The sequence below is a fragment of the Microtus pennsylvanicus genome, chromosome 7 (genome assembly GCF_037038515.1).
Source record: "Microtus pennsylvanicus isolate mMicPen1 chromosome 7, mMicPen1.hap1, whole genome shotgun sequence".
NCBI classification, from domain to species: Eukaryota; Metazoa; Chordata; class Mammalia; order Rodentia; family Cricetidae; genus Microtus; species Microtus pennsylvanicus.
This window is the reverse complement of record NC_134585.1, coordinates 64,194,083-64,209,999: the sequence shown is the minus strand read 5'-3', so window position 1 is coordinate 64,209,999 and position 15,917 is coordinate 64,194,083. Positions and strand designations below refer to the sequence as shown.

Sequence of the window (15,917 nt, the reverse complement as noted above, 5' to 3'; positions counted from 1 at the left end):
AGCGAGGAGCACAGATCCCCGGTCCTCGTCCATTGCTCCACACACTGCAGCTTTCCTTTCACCGTGTTCGGTGACATATCGTAGTCTGACCCACTCACCACGCCCATGCGGTTAAAAGCTTCTTGAGGCCTGTATTCATCTTTGTTTCTCTAGCACCAAGCAAGTGCTTAGCATGTAGTGTGTGCACCATTGCTCAGTGAGTGCTTGTTGGACAAACTGACAACTTTAAACATTTTATTGTATTTATTGTACTTGTTTATCGATTTATATGTGTACATGTATGTACATCTGTGACCATATGTGTACCCTAAACCATGAGTGGAGGTCAAAGGACAACTTATGGAAATTGGCTCTCTTTCTACTCTGTGAGTTCTGGGGATCAAAATCAGTTAGTCAGGCTTGAAGGCAAACACCTTTACATGTTGAGGCATCTCATTGACCCTGCTACGCCTTTAAGATGTGGCAATTCAACCTTTTTATGATAAATATAATTTTATGGATGTTGGTTATATGTACTGCTGAAGCCAAGGCTAACTGAAGTGTATGCAACACATCTTTCTGTACTTGCATTTCAAAGTGTGTCCTAAGGTACTCTTAAAGACGGTGAATCTGCAGGCTACTTACACGCTGCCATTGCTAATTGAGTACACGCTATACTTGCTTCCATTCTTTTCAACGCATTGACAGTTTACCAGAATCCCGAGGGGCAGAATATTTAGCTTGAATTTACCATGAAGTTAGAAATGATGTTAAGACACAAGATATGGACTACATATTATGATGAATGCGTGAGGTTCATGGTTTGTGTCAACTTGACATTGATTACCTTTTTAGCAATGGTGTCCGGAGGTACATCCCGCCTCCCAAGTGGGTAAGGATTCCACTGGCCACTAGGAGAGACATCTTCTTGTCCATTGTCTAAAATGTTGCTTTGCTGGGACGGGGTCTATTGCGAAAATGGTATGGCATTCTTTAGTGATGTTTACGATAGTTTTCTGAAAAGAGTCCCTAACAATTATGGTAAAATTAATTTTGTTTGATTATAGAAAACATATATCCTAACTGGAAACACTATTATATTCTATTTACAGAGTAAGAATTCTAAACTGACAGCTATTTTGGAAACAATGAGAAATACAATTAAAATAACCATTTCAGAGTTATTTACTGAATTTTAAAGTTTAGATTCTCTACAATACCTGAATAGAGATAATCAGAATAAAATTAATCAATGTTTTAAAAATACCCACAACATTTTAAAGGTTGCTTAGCTTGTCTCTTTAGTATGTGCTTACCATTTAGACTAAACTGAAACCGTGCAATCCGTAGATTGGAATGTGCAGTATTCCAAGCCAAAGCCTAACAAGAATTTTTGAGACTTTGATGTGAATTTTTTAAGGATGTATTTTCTACTAATCCTCTGCAGAATATGCACTGGCAGATGAAGATGGTTGGCATTGTGCATTATCAACAGACAGCTGCTAGAGCCACAGTCAAGAAAGCCATGACTGCTTTGGTTACTAAATTCAGTTATTTATGTATCACTTATATATTAAATTTAAATCCTTCATAAGTTTAAGAATATTAAAAATATTCTTGCTTGTGTTTTTTTAGCAAATAGTATATCCCATTTTTATTAATATTGATGTTAGATATTTTAAGATGACCCAGACTCTAGCTAGATTAATATTAAGCAGTCATATACATAGGAAAGGGAGAACCTGTACCTTCTACTGGAGAGGTAACTGGTGGTATAGACAGAGGGTGTGTGTGTACAAAGTCCTGTTCTCTTCTAACCTTCAGCATGCATGAGTTTTGTATGTTTTCTTGGGAATCCCTGTGTGAGTCAGAAACTGCCCATGCCAGGCTTGTCCACATTTTGAAGAATCCCTGGTAGCAGAGCCTGGTTAGAGAAGCTGTGCTTGCTGGTACCCCGTGGGAGGTGAGTCCTGCAGCCTTTTCTTGATGAGCTGGGCAACTGTTTTCATATGTGTCATAGGCAGCTGCTTGCAAGGCCTCATCTGACTACACTGAGTAGTCCTACTATGGTCTTTTTAAAAAGCAACTCAGTAACCACCTTATCTGTATTCTGACCACATGCACATTTTTAAAGAACTTCCAGGAAATATAGTAAAATTGGGTTTAAGGTGAAACTATCTCTCAATGTGTGTAATAGGGTTAGTATCTCAATGTGTGTAATAGGGTTAGTATCTCAATGTGTCTAATTGGGTTAGTATCTCAATGTGAGTAATAGGGTTAGTATCTCAATGTGTGTAATAGGGTTAGTATCTCAATGTGTGTAATAGGGTTAGTATCTCAATGTGTCTAATTGGGTTAGTATCTCAATGTGTGTAATAGGGTTAGTATCTCAATGTGTGTAATAGGGTTAGTATCTCAATGTGTGCAATAGGGTTAGTACCTCAATGTGTGCAATAGGGTTAGTATCTCAATGTGTCTAATAGGGTTAGTATCTCAATGTGTCTAACAGGGTTAGTATCTTAATGTGTCTAATAGAGTTCACAGTGACACTGTCTTACAACCCCTCTAAGGGACACAATGAAAAGTACACAGCTCAAATTTCACCTTTTGCTTTGACTGTGTAAATTCTGTTTCCACAAGCCCATCAGAAGTGAAAAAGAAAAAAAAAAGAGAGTTTTGAATTCAAACTCTCATATTGAGTGAATATGTGTTTTAAAAAATCAAATGAAGAGTAACACACATGAAAAACATGTTGCTTGGAAGGAGTGAGATGTGTTTCGCCTGGATTTCTAGTCTTTACTATTTCTAGACTAGTATTTTTACATGTGTCCACACCCAACCTTTCTAGATATTAAAACATGGCAAACAAGAATATAAAGATTAAGTAGACAGAAGGAAATCATGCACTCAGGAACCACTGGGTAGTATTTTCTTTATGGATTTTCAGTATCCATGTCTCTTTCACTTGGGTCCTCTGCCCTGAGGGTACAACACAACCTGTCGTCTGTCTGTCTCTATGCAAGACACATTCGTGTGAGGTGGACATAATTCAGCACAGGTTTTCTTTTTCTGTTCAGGTCACTCTCATCTTTATATAACTTTTCTCTTATGCATTTTCTTACCTGCCCAGAAATGAGTAGCCCTATTTTGAATAGTCACTGAGAGCTATTCCAAATGGCACAGCTCTTTATGGCCCACAACAAAGGTGTAGCTCCATTCTATCAAAACCCCGACATTGTGACCCTGGGTTCTTCACAAATGTATAACTAATTTGTCTCTTTTTAAAAATTAGAATTATCAGCCACACTAATTCCTTCATATACAGAGGACAGAGAAGCAGAAACATGCAGGATCATTAAAGAGATTCTTTTTCACTGCATAGTAAAATTAATGTACTTCCTGAAAGTAATTTCCCTTCTTAATTTCAAGAATGAGCTATGATTTGGTTTTCCTAGGTGAGGACTAGAGCCTGGAGAAATAGGGAAATCACGGAAACACTTATTGATGCTGGGTGGTGGTGGTGGGGCCTGAAAACTGAGAAATTTAGTGTGCTCACACTGTTTCTTAAAGTAGGATGTATGCTGAAAGTAAATTTGTCCTCTGGTTGTTAAAATTCTCCAGAAGATAAAAAGGAACAACTGGAAAGCATGATATAAATGGAAGCCCTTGCTGCTACAATGTTTTATTTCTAAGAAAACAAGCTAAACTAGGCGCTCACATCAGTCAGTGCTCTAGAGGTTAGGATGGCTTCTGATGTTTCTCATCTCATATACCAGCCAAGGAAGCACACAGCGCACAGGACGTTGGCTGCTGGGCTCTCAGGTTTTTATTATTAGAGCAGCAGAGGAAATGGCCAGTGTGAGTTAGCAGAAAAGCAAAGATTTCGATAAGGCCTATAGCTTAAGAAAACCTGGCTCCAAAATCTGCTGTGGTTATTGGTAAACTTAGTGTTGATGATTCTCAGAACTAGGAATGGTGATAAGTTTCAAGGGAAAGAAGTAATTTCTAATCTGGCTGGGACTTCACTATGCATCTCTATCCATATATCTGAGTATATTTGCATGTATACTTATGTACATGAATGTGTCCACATGGATGTATATTTGTCTAAGTCTATATATGAGTAGTATTAACATGAATAAATGGGTGTAGCTGAACCAGTAGCCTTGATCATCTGCTAGACGAAGGTGTACAGTATGCTTGTGAAATTATATGTAATGCCATCTTGCTGAAGAAAACATGAGCAGTGTTGGAATTTGATACTTTGTCAAGTTCTTGTGGCATCTTTGATGAATGCAAGGATCTATTTTGTGAGGTAATTGGCACATGACTTGCAAAGGCAATTTTCATAGATTTAAGAAAATGTTAAAGATAATTTGTTCAAGCAGCATGGTGGCATATGTCTATAATTTCAGCAATGAGGAGGGAGGTTGAAGCTAGGGGTTCAAAAATTTGAGACCAGCATAGGCTACGTACTGAGACCTTGTACAAAACAAAACAAAACAAAGCACCAAAACTGGAGCAAACATACAGGTCAGTAAATAAAAATCAACAACAAAACCAGGAAACGCTAGAAAAACAATCTGCCCAAAGTATTTTTTAGTGAAATTATTGGTGCACTAGTGTTTCAGAAAACCTTTTGAGAAGAGATACCTATGACAGAGGCAAATACATGGTGTGAAAATATTATGGCTACGATTTTTAAAGACTGTGTTAGCCATAACAGAGATGAGACATGATCCACGCTGATACATTGTTTGCTCATTTTAGCCTCTGTCTGTGAGGATTGTGTGCATTGGCAGGCTGGTGGCTTTTTTCATAATTAGAATGGTGGTTAGCTCTTTCTGGAGGGCTAAAGAGTCAGTAATAAATATAGCAGAATCAATAGGTATTGCAGGCACAAGTTAGCCTGGGGTACAGTATAGATTTTGCTTTTATTTCAGCAGGAAAAACTAGCATTGAATAAGCGACACTTGACTTTAGGGTGAATAGGGGCACAGCAATGATGGTGCCATCTGATCTTGGTCATCTGCATAGGTCCAGTGGAAAAGGACACATAGAAGTTCAAAAACAGTCAAGGCAAACATTGCCGTCTAAATTTCCCTAACCCAGGAGCTTCTTAGACATGAATCAACTGATTTAATAACTAATGAGACAGACAGTGAGGACAGTTTCTCCCAGGTAACTTTAAAGAAACAATTATTTTATATATGTCATATATATATATATATATATATATATGACCTAGGGCTTCCATCTCTGGAATTCTAATTTATATTACTGTCCAATTCTATAAACAACAAGCAAAAGATTCTATGGTATAAAATTATAGTAATAAACACTAAAAGAAGAGGCAGCCAATACCAATCTAGCTCTGTGGAACCTGCCGTACGTCTATTGGGAGCCATGACCTGGGCATGACTGAGTGGTCAGGAAGGACAGGTGATCTAACAAGGCACAGAGCCATCACTGGCTTTCTCTTAGTCCCGATAACCTGAGTCATTTGTCTCTACATCATGACGTGGTCATGTGCTCTTGGGTCAGTGAAGATACACCATTTCTTTCCTTCTTAAAAATTTCCCACATCATCAAATATTAAGGTTATTTGGATAATAATGTGAACGAAAGAATTGTATCAACTACTGTGAGTCATGTGTGAAAATGTCAGATGTTACAAATGGTGAAAGGCTTCACCGAATGCTGAGAGGGCTTACACCAGGTACCACGGTCATGACAGTAAAGCCAAAGCTCACGATACATCAGTGTGGGATGTGAGCCTCAGACTCCTTCTAAATATGTCCACTTAGGTTTGTGAGTTGCAAGAAAAACCATCTTCAGGCACCTTGCGGTACTAGCGAGAGTGGGTTTTCAGTATTTCTCAATCTTTGTTTTCTCCCAATAGAAATATTTATCATTGTATCATTAATCTAGGTGATAAAAATAGCAGTTTGAACCGACATTCTCCTATAATGTTGTCCTCTTCCCAGTAACATACCATCTCAAGACAATAGCTGAGCTCATTACAGTAGAACACATCCAGAAAAAGCACATAAACCATTAAAAACATCATAGAAAGTTGATTTGATTGCTTTTTGGAAAGGCAGCAAATAAATGATAAATTAATGAATGAGGAATGAGTGAATAATTGATTGAATAAATAAATAAATAGGAAATATTGGTATCCTATAATTTAAGCCTAACTTGTATATCCGGCATTCTAGTTCATAAATACTGTTAGATTTTCAAGTTTAACAAAAGGTCAAGACATTAATGAATAATCTTAAATTTTTATATTAATTTTGTTGTATTTGGTGGAATTTTAAAAGTATCTTAAAGACGTTCATGAAATTATCATATAAAATATCATTTCCCGTATATAGAAAAGAACGACTATAGTTATTTTTTAATCCATGAAAAATGTACGCTTGACCTGGCATGCAATAAACATGGGTGAGTTAAAAATACACATCAGGATCAGCATGCTCCCTCCCCCAGTGACCTTAACTACATACTGTGTGAGCACTTCCAGGTGCCAGGGCTCTTTATTACAATCAGCTGTATCCTTTAATTAGCTTATTATAAATTTGCTTAAGGACAATGCCAGTGCTTGGGAGGGAATAAGAGTGTTCCTTCTTCTTGGTGCTAGTGGCGTCTAAGAAGAAGGCTGCAAGTTGTGATTCAGCCCAAGAGTTCCCTGGGAAGGGCACCATTCCCACAAATGTGTGCTGCACAGTTCTTTCTATTCCCTAGGAAGCTTCATGCTTTCCATCTAGATGCCCGGGAGTTAATTTTGTGCATGTTTATGGAACCAAGAGAGCAGAGAAAACAGGAAAAGAGGATAATAGAACACCCGAGACGTGGAAGCAGAGGGGACTGTTCTGGGGAGAAGGAGGACAGTGGAGAAGGAAGTCTAGATGAAAGGGCCATAGCAGCAACCATTCCTTTGTATGCTAATCAAAAATATGCAAATAAAGGTTAGTTTTATAGTTTGGCAGAAAGCCTCCCCCACGAGTTCTACAGAGAAGATGAATCTGGCAGAGGGCATGAGAGCTCAGGGTGGAACCAATGGGGTGGAGCTCAGGCTGAACCGCCACAGCCACAGCTTTGGCTGTGCTTCGAATGCTTATAAATTAATTAATTTTGAACTCATTACATACCAGGTAGAATAGTTTATGCTTTTCATAGACCTTAAGCTAAATGGCTTTTCATCCTCCTTTTCTTCCTCCTTTCCTCCTCTTTCTCCTTCTTCATGCAGGAGATAATATATTGGTAGTAATTGACTTTGAAGTCTTTCAGTGTCTAAATAGTTGGTTTTCAATTTATTGTGCTTCCAAGAGGGACTTCCCTTCCAAAGGGATTTCCTGTAAGTCCTGTGTTTGCCCAAGGAAGGATGGTCCTGAGGCCCTCGAATACAGCTCTGCATTATGGCTGTTATGTGGTATCGTGACTGTGAGAGGTAATTATTCTCTCAGGCCGCTGCACCACAAGATTAATACAACAGGGCAGCTGTCCCTAACTCATGTCCGGAGAGGAGCTGAGACACCAGAAACACAGTCGTAAGTGAACTGCTGTTGTTCAGTTACTGCAAGAATCTAGATCACTGTATAGATCAATCAGGCCCCAACTTAGTCAAAATAGGGTTGTTGTCATTAGATATTTTCAGAGGGTTCCAGAAATAGCTTTCTTCATACCAAGATTCATTTAATTAATTAATTTTTGTTTGTTTTTCTTAGTTTTCTGAGACAGGGTTTCCCTGTGAATCCCTGGTTGTCCTGGAACTCACTATGTAGTCCAGGCTGGCTTTGAACTCAGAGATTCACCTGCTTCTGAATCTTAAGTGGTGTCATTCACAGTGTACATCACCACCCCCAGCAGGGTTCTTTAACCTGCTCATAATATTTATTTTTGAAATCTTCTAATTTTAGTTTCAAAGTCTGGTTTGCATTACTTCCCAAGTTCTCTTGCAGAGGCTCATCCATCCCTGAGTATGGATGGGATAAGAAAGTTCGTTTGGGATGGAAGGAGGATGAGGGCTTTGGATTTCTAGGAGGACATGAAGAACAGGTTGTCTTGAAGAGGGTTTCAAGAAAATGGTTGTGCTTATGGCATGCCTAGGTCTAACTTGTGCTGACTTAAATAAATTAACTGCTCACAACCCTAATTCTAAGTTTAGAGACTGTGAGCTGGGCCATGAACATCGACACGATGAGAGTTATTGCTGACATCAGGAAATACCAGCAGAGAAAGTTATTACGCATCACTGGCCCCTGGGAGACTAAGAACAAATAAGATAATATTTAAATGTTCCCAATTTAGTTAGGCTTTGGTTGCTCCGTGTGTGTGTGTGTGTGTGTGTGTGTGTGTGTGAAGAAAGAGAGAGAGAGAGAGAGAGAGAGAGAGAGAGAGAGAATCTGTGGACATAAAAATCTCTAGCTCTGTGTGCTACGCACAGCCTGAATTAAATTATATAGGGTCAGGTATAGAGTTAGGAAAGGCTACAGACAGCCACTGTGAAGCATTATAGCATGGGAATTTGTCTTACATTTAATTTTCTTCAGAAAGAAGAAATGTTGGGGGTTGCTGTCATTTTCTTTTCCTATTTTGTGCTTCTTTATCCACAAAACCTCATGAGGCTAATGACTACATTAACATAAGTCATAACGACATTGTATGAAGATGACTCATTAGTCTCAACTGAGATGTAACCAAGGAAAAGCGTTAATCAGTTTAAGCAGGTAAAATGGGCATTCCCCATGTTGACTGAGCAACACAAATGTTTCATTAACAGTGGGAACTCTTCTTCTCTTTATTATACAGTATTAGTTCCTTGCTAATATGCCTACAATTTTGTTTAAAATATGTGAACTTGTGGCTTTTCTATAACCCAAGAAAAGCAAATTGTCACATAAGATGTAAACTTACATCTCTCCCTGCTGTGTTCTGTTCCCACATGGAAAGTGGAACAAGAAAGCATTTATTTACAGGGCTAAACATTTAACTTCCATGCTTACTCTGGATATTATGCCTTCTAAGGGACCCACCCAAATCTCAAAACAGTTTTCAGCATTGTTCTCAGAATGTTTTACCAAGGGAGGGGAGGGGTGGTGTCCAAAAAAAGTAAATAACAAATGTGTAAACACAACAGAAAGAAAAACATGGAAGAATAGAAAAAATAAGCAGAAAGATGATCCTTAAATCCACCTCAAAAGTCATGTACCTGCTCAATCCAAAAAGCAAGAGTCTGGTCATCCGTCTAGCTACAATAAACACTGAGCAGCTACAGATTCAGGCTCTACATCATCTTCCCTGGTGCGTTCGGACTACGGGGAGTCCGTAACAAGCAGGGCTAGATGCACAGTCTAAATACACCAAGTGAACAGACAGCAAGTGACTTTGGGATGCTGGCACATGTAGGGCGGTCCATACTTACTTTCTGAAGAGGTGGGTCTTGAAGGTCAAATTTAGACTTAGTCTGCAAGTTTAAAGTCATGCTTCTGCCTGCATGCATTGCTGAAATACCTCCATAGGGCAGCATGCCAAGGTTAACTGTGTTGTGTTTGTAAGCAGCGCTCTGAGTAGAGGAGATAACCATGTGACAGGATGTAAACACGGGCTCCACAAACAGATCATTACATGAACACGTCTAAATTCATCACATTGAACTGTAAGCGGGCAAACAGTAACTTTTTTTATAAACATGCGCTCTGTCAGACAAAAGCATACAGTAACAGTGTTAGTTGTGCACATAAATGAGTACCCTCCAGAGCTACAGAAAGGACAAGAGCAGAGATACATTGTCTATGCTTGCTCTCATGAAAACGCTAAATCTCTGTATCTGTCTCTTAGACGGCCTGGTGATCCTGGCTTGAGATGAGCATTGATAAGTTTGTTAGTTTTGCAAATTGAAACAGTGAGATTTTAATCAGATTCTATAAGCTATAAATCTCATTGTCTCACATTATGAGATCTGCACATATGAAGGACAGATGTTAACTTCTAACTCTGCCTGAGCTAATTAATGTGTGGTATCCTTAAGGACAGTTATACTCTGAAGATGGTTAATGCTATTATTTTTAGTATGCATCAGATATCTGACAACACTCTAGTGATATTTATATTGTGAATATCTTTTGCTAAGAACTAGTAATTCTTCTCTATAGAGCTTCATTAAAATATTAATTTTTTTTGATTTTTCGAGACAGGGTTTCTCTGTAGCTTTTGGTTCCTGTCCTGGAACTAGCTCTTCTAGACCAGGCTGGCCTCAAACTCACAGAGATCCGCCTGCCTCTGCCTCCTGAGTGCTGGGATTAAAGGCATGCACCACCACTGCCCGGCAATATTAAATATTTTAAAATGACCCAACATCAAAATTTCAATCTACAGTGGAAACACAATCATTGGCAGTGCTTGCTTCTATAAGTAATTCTCTTATTTAATGCAGGAGACTTCTAAGAACAAATGACTGGATATCATTTTTTGCTCTGAAAGCACTATTTACAAAGTAATGATTTTTATCACTAGCATTTTGTGAGCCATGGAGAGAGATCACTGGTGATACACTTGTTTGCCAATTCTATTTGTTAAGAGCTAGAGACTAGTTCATTGCCACCATGTCAAAAGTGGAAAAGACTCAACCTTTCCTTCTGGTTCAGAGGTAATTCCTTGATACCCCATAGAGGATCAGTCATCTCAGACACGTGGGCTCGTGTTTTAAATTCTTGGGCACAGTGGGGCCCTATCATAGTAACATTTGTGATTAAAATAAGGGAGAAAACATATCTGTTTTTCTAGTGTAGTACTTGGAGCTGTCTCTACAAGGCCAGCACTGAGATCATTTGCCAGCTCCACATTGGACTGTTAAACCTATAACGTGAACAGAACTGTAGGTACTTGACTTTTATGTGAAATCGCAAATATCTTGTAGCTGCTGGTAACACTGTTTGCTCAGAGTTGAACAGCTTAACTGAATTTTGGAGGAAAGCACCCCAATCTCTGGTGCCATCTGATGATGGGCAGAGTGTTAATAGAACAGCTCTGTCAAAGCTATCTGACATTGTAATATGTGGTCTGGAAGCATGAATTCATCTGGGAGGATGGCTGGAAGATTTCACAGGACATGCATCTTGAGTGATCGCTGAGAAACTCAGCTAAGTGGGGAAGAAAACATCACTTGGAGTAAACTAGAAGAAAGCTCCTAGGAAACCGTGGCTTGGGGCAGTAGTCTAAAGTAACTCAACTGAGAAACTATTCAATATGCATTAAAAATGCTCCGAAAAGTTAATGTTAGAACCGGGGAATTACAAACGAACAGAGCTCAGTGGAAAAGGGAAGTGTCATCACAACAATTAAAAAATACAGTTAAATTCACCTTAGCCATCTGGGTTAGGCAGGGCCTTCAGACTTATTCATCCGAACCCTTCCCCTATCCTGTACGCTCTGTGGCTATTGGAGTCACCTACTTCTTGTCTTGTTCAAAGCCGGTGGAGCACATCTCCACCTTGTCTTTCTGTTCCATGCTTTGTTTCTATCCATCATTCCGTCTCGAATCACTATCATTGCAATACATTCCCTACACCTGTTTGGAACCTTCCTTAGCTAGTTCACATTGCCTTGTTAGACACGGTTGTTGTCAGCATGCAATGAGAGTTCCCAACTGTTTTGTATTATTTAACCTTAAGTATTTTCACCCTTCAAAGCTACCTGTCTACATATAGGATATAACTCAAGGTGAGGCACGTGCCCCTTGATCAGGTGTCTCCTGCTGATGCCAGCCATGAAACTTTGATAAAGTTTCCTTCAGTGGGATGGGTTGCACCAATTTGAAACATTCTGATTTGCAAGACAGAGACAATTTTCATGCTGAGAAATTAACGCCCACAGCCACATTTGTTAATTCATTCTCTCCCTAGGAAAACTGTTTCCTTGTCACGTAGATACAACCTACAAATTGTTATTTTTAAAAGAATAAACCTGAACACTCAAATTTAATGTTGAAGAAATACATAATATAGTGACCTTGCTTTTATAACAGCAGAGTCCCAAATAACACTGAACTCATCGAACAAAACATCCTGACAGCATAATCTCACTCAGAACACCTAACTTGAAGACACGAGAGGGAAAGGCCCCATGTTTGCGAGGCAATCTTTAATTCTGAGGTAAGTCTGGGGCACACACAGTCTTTTTAACTAAAGCCACAGGGTCCAACAAATGATGATGCCTCTGGGCAAAGGCTCTAGAAAATGAAATATTTGGTTTCTCTTAGAAAGATTCAAACAGACAACGGGAACTGATTCTATGCTTTGAACTGGTTTTTTTTTTTTTTTTGATTTTAACTCTCCAATGGTTGCTAACTCCACACAGTATTATGACTCAATTTTTAACTGATTCAGGATTAATTTGGGATTTATTTCCTTGTTTTGCTACATTGTACACACTAATTTGTTACATTTGTAGTCTTCCTTGAGACACCATCTGCATTTGCTGTTTATAGCTTGACTTGAATTGTAGAATTTCTTTCTACATAAAAGCCAATATTCTAAATGTCAAGATTTTTTTAATCAATTAAAGTAGTGTGTAGGAGGGCATTTAATCTCTGCTTATTTTATTTTTCTGTTCCTTGCTGGGAAGATTATTGCTCATTAGAGGTAATAACTTCAGTTGTTCCTTAGCTGTGCACAAATTTTATAAACAAATTAAGCCCGAGTTTAATATAAGTGAGCCCATGTGGAAAGGGTGAAATACTCACTTTTTATAGACTCAATAAAAATAACACTCTTTAGGTCACCAGGGAACAGTTTTGTGTCCTGGGAGAGGCGGCCTTGCTTTCATGGCTAGAAAGACACTGGAGCACCATCCCAGATAATCGAGTCAAATTCTTCCTTACCATATTTAGGCTAGCTTTGATAGGTAATTCACCTGCTGGTTATGACTTCTCAGAATATGAGCATTAAGCAATACCTACAATAAACTATTGCAATCCATTTCCCCCGCTTAATATAAATAAAATCCTGGGAGAATCACTCCTGTAACTCATGTACCACCACATGTGCTTAGAGACTCCAGGAAAGGAAAACCCAAGGCAGAAGGGAATTCTTACAGAGAAAGGCCAGACATACCCTGTCTAACCTTCTAGCTTCTATATGTCTAAGCAGCTGCTGTCTCCAGTCTGCCGGCATTTTGCCACAGCTCTCCTCTCCCTTCACAGGGGTGGGCCTTGTCTTTATATCACTGTTATCTGACGGCTTGTCACCATAGTTACCCAGGTTATAGTCAGATGGTATTTTTTCCAGGAGGGCTGCCATGGTAGGCCTAGCTGAAACTGGCCTGGTTTGGGAGGCTCCGTAACTCTCTGTGCTGTAGCTCCTGGCGGACAGCGGCCTCCTCTGGGTAAGGTTTTTAGCAGGGAAACTTCCCGCCTGCGCTTTTACTTCTTGATACGAAGGGTGTTCATCTTCGTACCTGCCATTCCTCTTGAGGAATTGGGGATCAGTCATTGAAACACTGCTCTGGCCTTCCAGCCCTCCTCTATAGGCTGCTCGGCCATACCTGTCACCAGGGGGCAGCTCATGGGGCTCGCTGACTCTTCTGAACATGGCCATTTCAGTGGAGCTGGCCAGGGAGTCAGCCCTCCTTAGGAAGCCTGCCCTGGGCCCCTGGCTGGCAAACTGAGCATTCACTATGGCATCCTCATTCACAGACGGCTGGGAAAAGGAGAACATCTGTTCCATGGGTGGGTACCCTCTATAGGCTCTGGGGCTGACCAGATCCTTGGCGATGTTTTTGCTGGGCTGCTGCACATACTCAGAATTGTGTGCGAAAGGGGGCGGGATCCTCTTCTCTGCTTTTACTTCCACCGCTCCTTGCGGATTAAAGCTTTGGTCAAACTGATAGACCTTCTTTGTCATAGATGCTTTTTGTTGGGGTGGCCCTTTACTACTTCCATACATGAGCATCTCGTCGTCCAGCATGGGTACCGACTGGCTCCTGGACATACTGGACATGCCGTGCTCCAGTCCCAACAACTTGTCTGGCCGCTCATGGCTTCCTAAGTGATCACTCCCAGAGGCATAGTTTTCTAGCGGAATGTTATAAACCTTGTAGGTTCCAATGTCAATCTCATCAATACTCTGAGACTTTTTGAATTTGTTGGACTTTATATCTTTCATGAGTGGGGAGAGCCTCTCCGTGCTTTTGCTCATTGCAATAACACCTTTCGATGAATCTGGGCGGCAGTGGATTTGAGAAAAGACATTACCGAGACTCCTGTTGGGTGTGGGGTCATGGTACTCCCATGGCACTCCTGGAGAAAAGGGACTTGGTGTCTCTGTAGGCTCCTTCATGTGATCTTTTCTTTCAGGTAAGGGGCTGGTAGTAGGGGTTGTTTCTAATTTGGAAGGAAAAGCAGTCCTGTCTTCAAATGGACTAGGAGTTCTGGTCCAGTTCTGCCAGGGGTTGGAAGGAGGCACTTCTGTTTCTGGCGTGTGTCGGTGTATGGACTGTTCCAGTTCCAGGGGAACGCCGACAATCCTTTCCTGCCTGATTAAAGGCCTGCGCCCGTGAGCAGGCATGCTTCTAGCCTTGGCGCTTAAGAGAGGGTTATTGTTGGCGTTCTCGGCGGCAGCTTCCTCTGAGACAAAACCTGTGTTGTCGTAATGGGAGCCATCGGTCCAGTTGTCAGGGAAGGCATCACTCATTGGCAGCCGGTCAGGACGCTGGGGGAGATTCCCTGGAGGAACAGCCTCCCGTTGGCTGAGTAATGGCTTTGCATCTAGAGGCTGTGGGAAAGGTGGTGCAATCCTGTGAACACAAACAGAAGGAGAAAAATGACCGAGAGGAAGAGGTGACCTTTCCTGGAGGAAGAATGCCACCAGCCTTTGTGTAGCTCATTTATTCCCACCTGGTTTATAGGTAAAGCACTATTCCAAAAACCCACTTTAACTTGCTCTGACTTTCACGTCTTCTGAGTAACCATGGCTTTCTAGCACACTAGGGAACTGACTGCCTAACGTATTAATTGTTTACCACCTTAGGTCCTTCCATAGAATGCAAGCATGGAGAGAGACCAGGATACTTATTGACTAAACGGGTGAATGAATGAAGTAAGTGCACTTTCAGTCATGGTCCTGAAGATGGGCTGGCAAAAGGAATTCCTCTACTCATCCCTGGGATTCTGACTCAGAGCACTTCCAAGTTTCCAGTTGAGAGAACTTAACACATCCCAAAGAGGAGGTGGAAGGGACCTCAGACACGGCAGACATGCTGCTGCCTACTGAATGAATGGATGGCGCTCTGGACATCCCCAGCTTTCCTTGTCTCTTTCTGACTCTCTCTGGCATTCTCTCTGACCCTCTCTAGATATCTTTGGCTCTCTCTGACCTTCTGTGACCCTCTCTGATCCTCTCTGACCCTCTCTGGCCCTTTTGGATTCTCTCTGGATCTCTCTGACTTTCTCTAACCCTCTCTGACCCTCCCTGGCTCTCTCTGATCCTCTGTGACCCTCTCTGAGCCTCTCTGGCTCTTCCTGGCTCTCTCTGATCCTCTCTGATGTTCTCTAACCCTCCCTGACTCTTTCTCATTCTCTCTGGCCTTCTCTGACCCTTTCTCACCTTCTCTTACTCTCCCTTGCTTTCTTTGGAGTTCTATTTTTATTTTATGTGTAAAACATGCATATATATATATGTATGTATATATATATAATGTGTTTTGCTTGCACATATGTTTGTGTACCATGTGAGTGTCTGGTACCTACAGAAGCCAAAAGAAGACATCAGATCTCCTAAACTGGAGTTACAGATAGTTGTGAGCCATCATGTTAATGGGAGCTGGGCATCGAACCCAGGTCTTCTGGCAAGGTAGCCAGTGTTCTTAATTTCTGAGCTGTCTCTCCAGTACAGACATTTCAATCTATCACACCAATTTTGCTTTTTGTGTTAGTG

At 40.7% G+C, this 15,917-nt stretch overlaps 1 protein-coding gene across 14 annotated transcripts in view; it reads right to left on the bottom strand.

Annotated features, from left to right (window-relative positions):
* Positions 1 to 15,917, bottom strand: part of Lrrc7 (leucine rich repeat containing 7) — a 426,547-nt gene that overhangs the window by 51,645 nt on the left and 358,985 nt on the right. For 7 of the 14 annotated variants that reach the window (XM_075980998.1, XM_075980994.1, XM_075981002.1 and 4 more), the window contains 2 exons: positions 13,098 to 14,778; positions 827 to 946 (listed from right to left, as the gene is read on the bottom strand). In XM_075980998.1, coding sequence (XP_075837113.1) covers positions 827 to 946; positions 13,098 to 14,778 — 1,801 coding nt within the window. Of the gene's footprint in view, positions 1 to 826; positions 947 to 9,409; positions 9,551 to 13,097; positions 14,779 to 15,917 lie in introns of all 14 variants that reach the window. The other 7 variants (XM_075980999.1, XM_075981001.1, XM_075981003.1 and 4 more) reach the window with 2 other exon arrangements.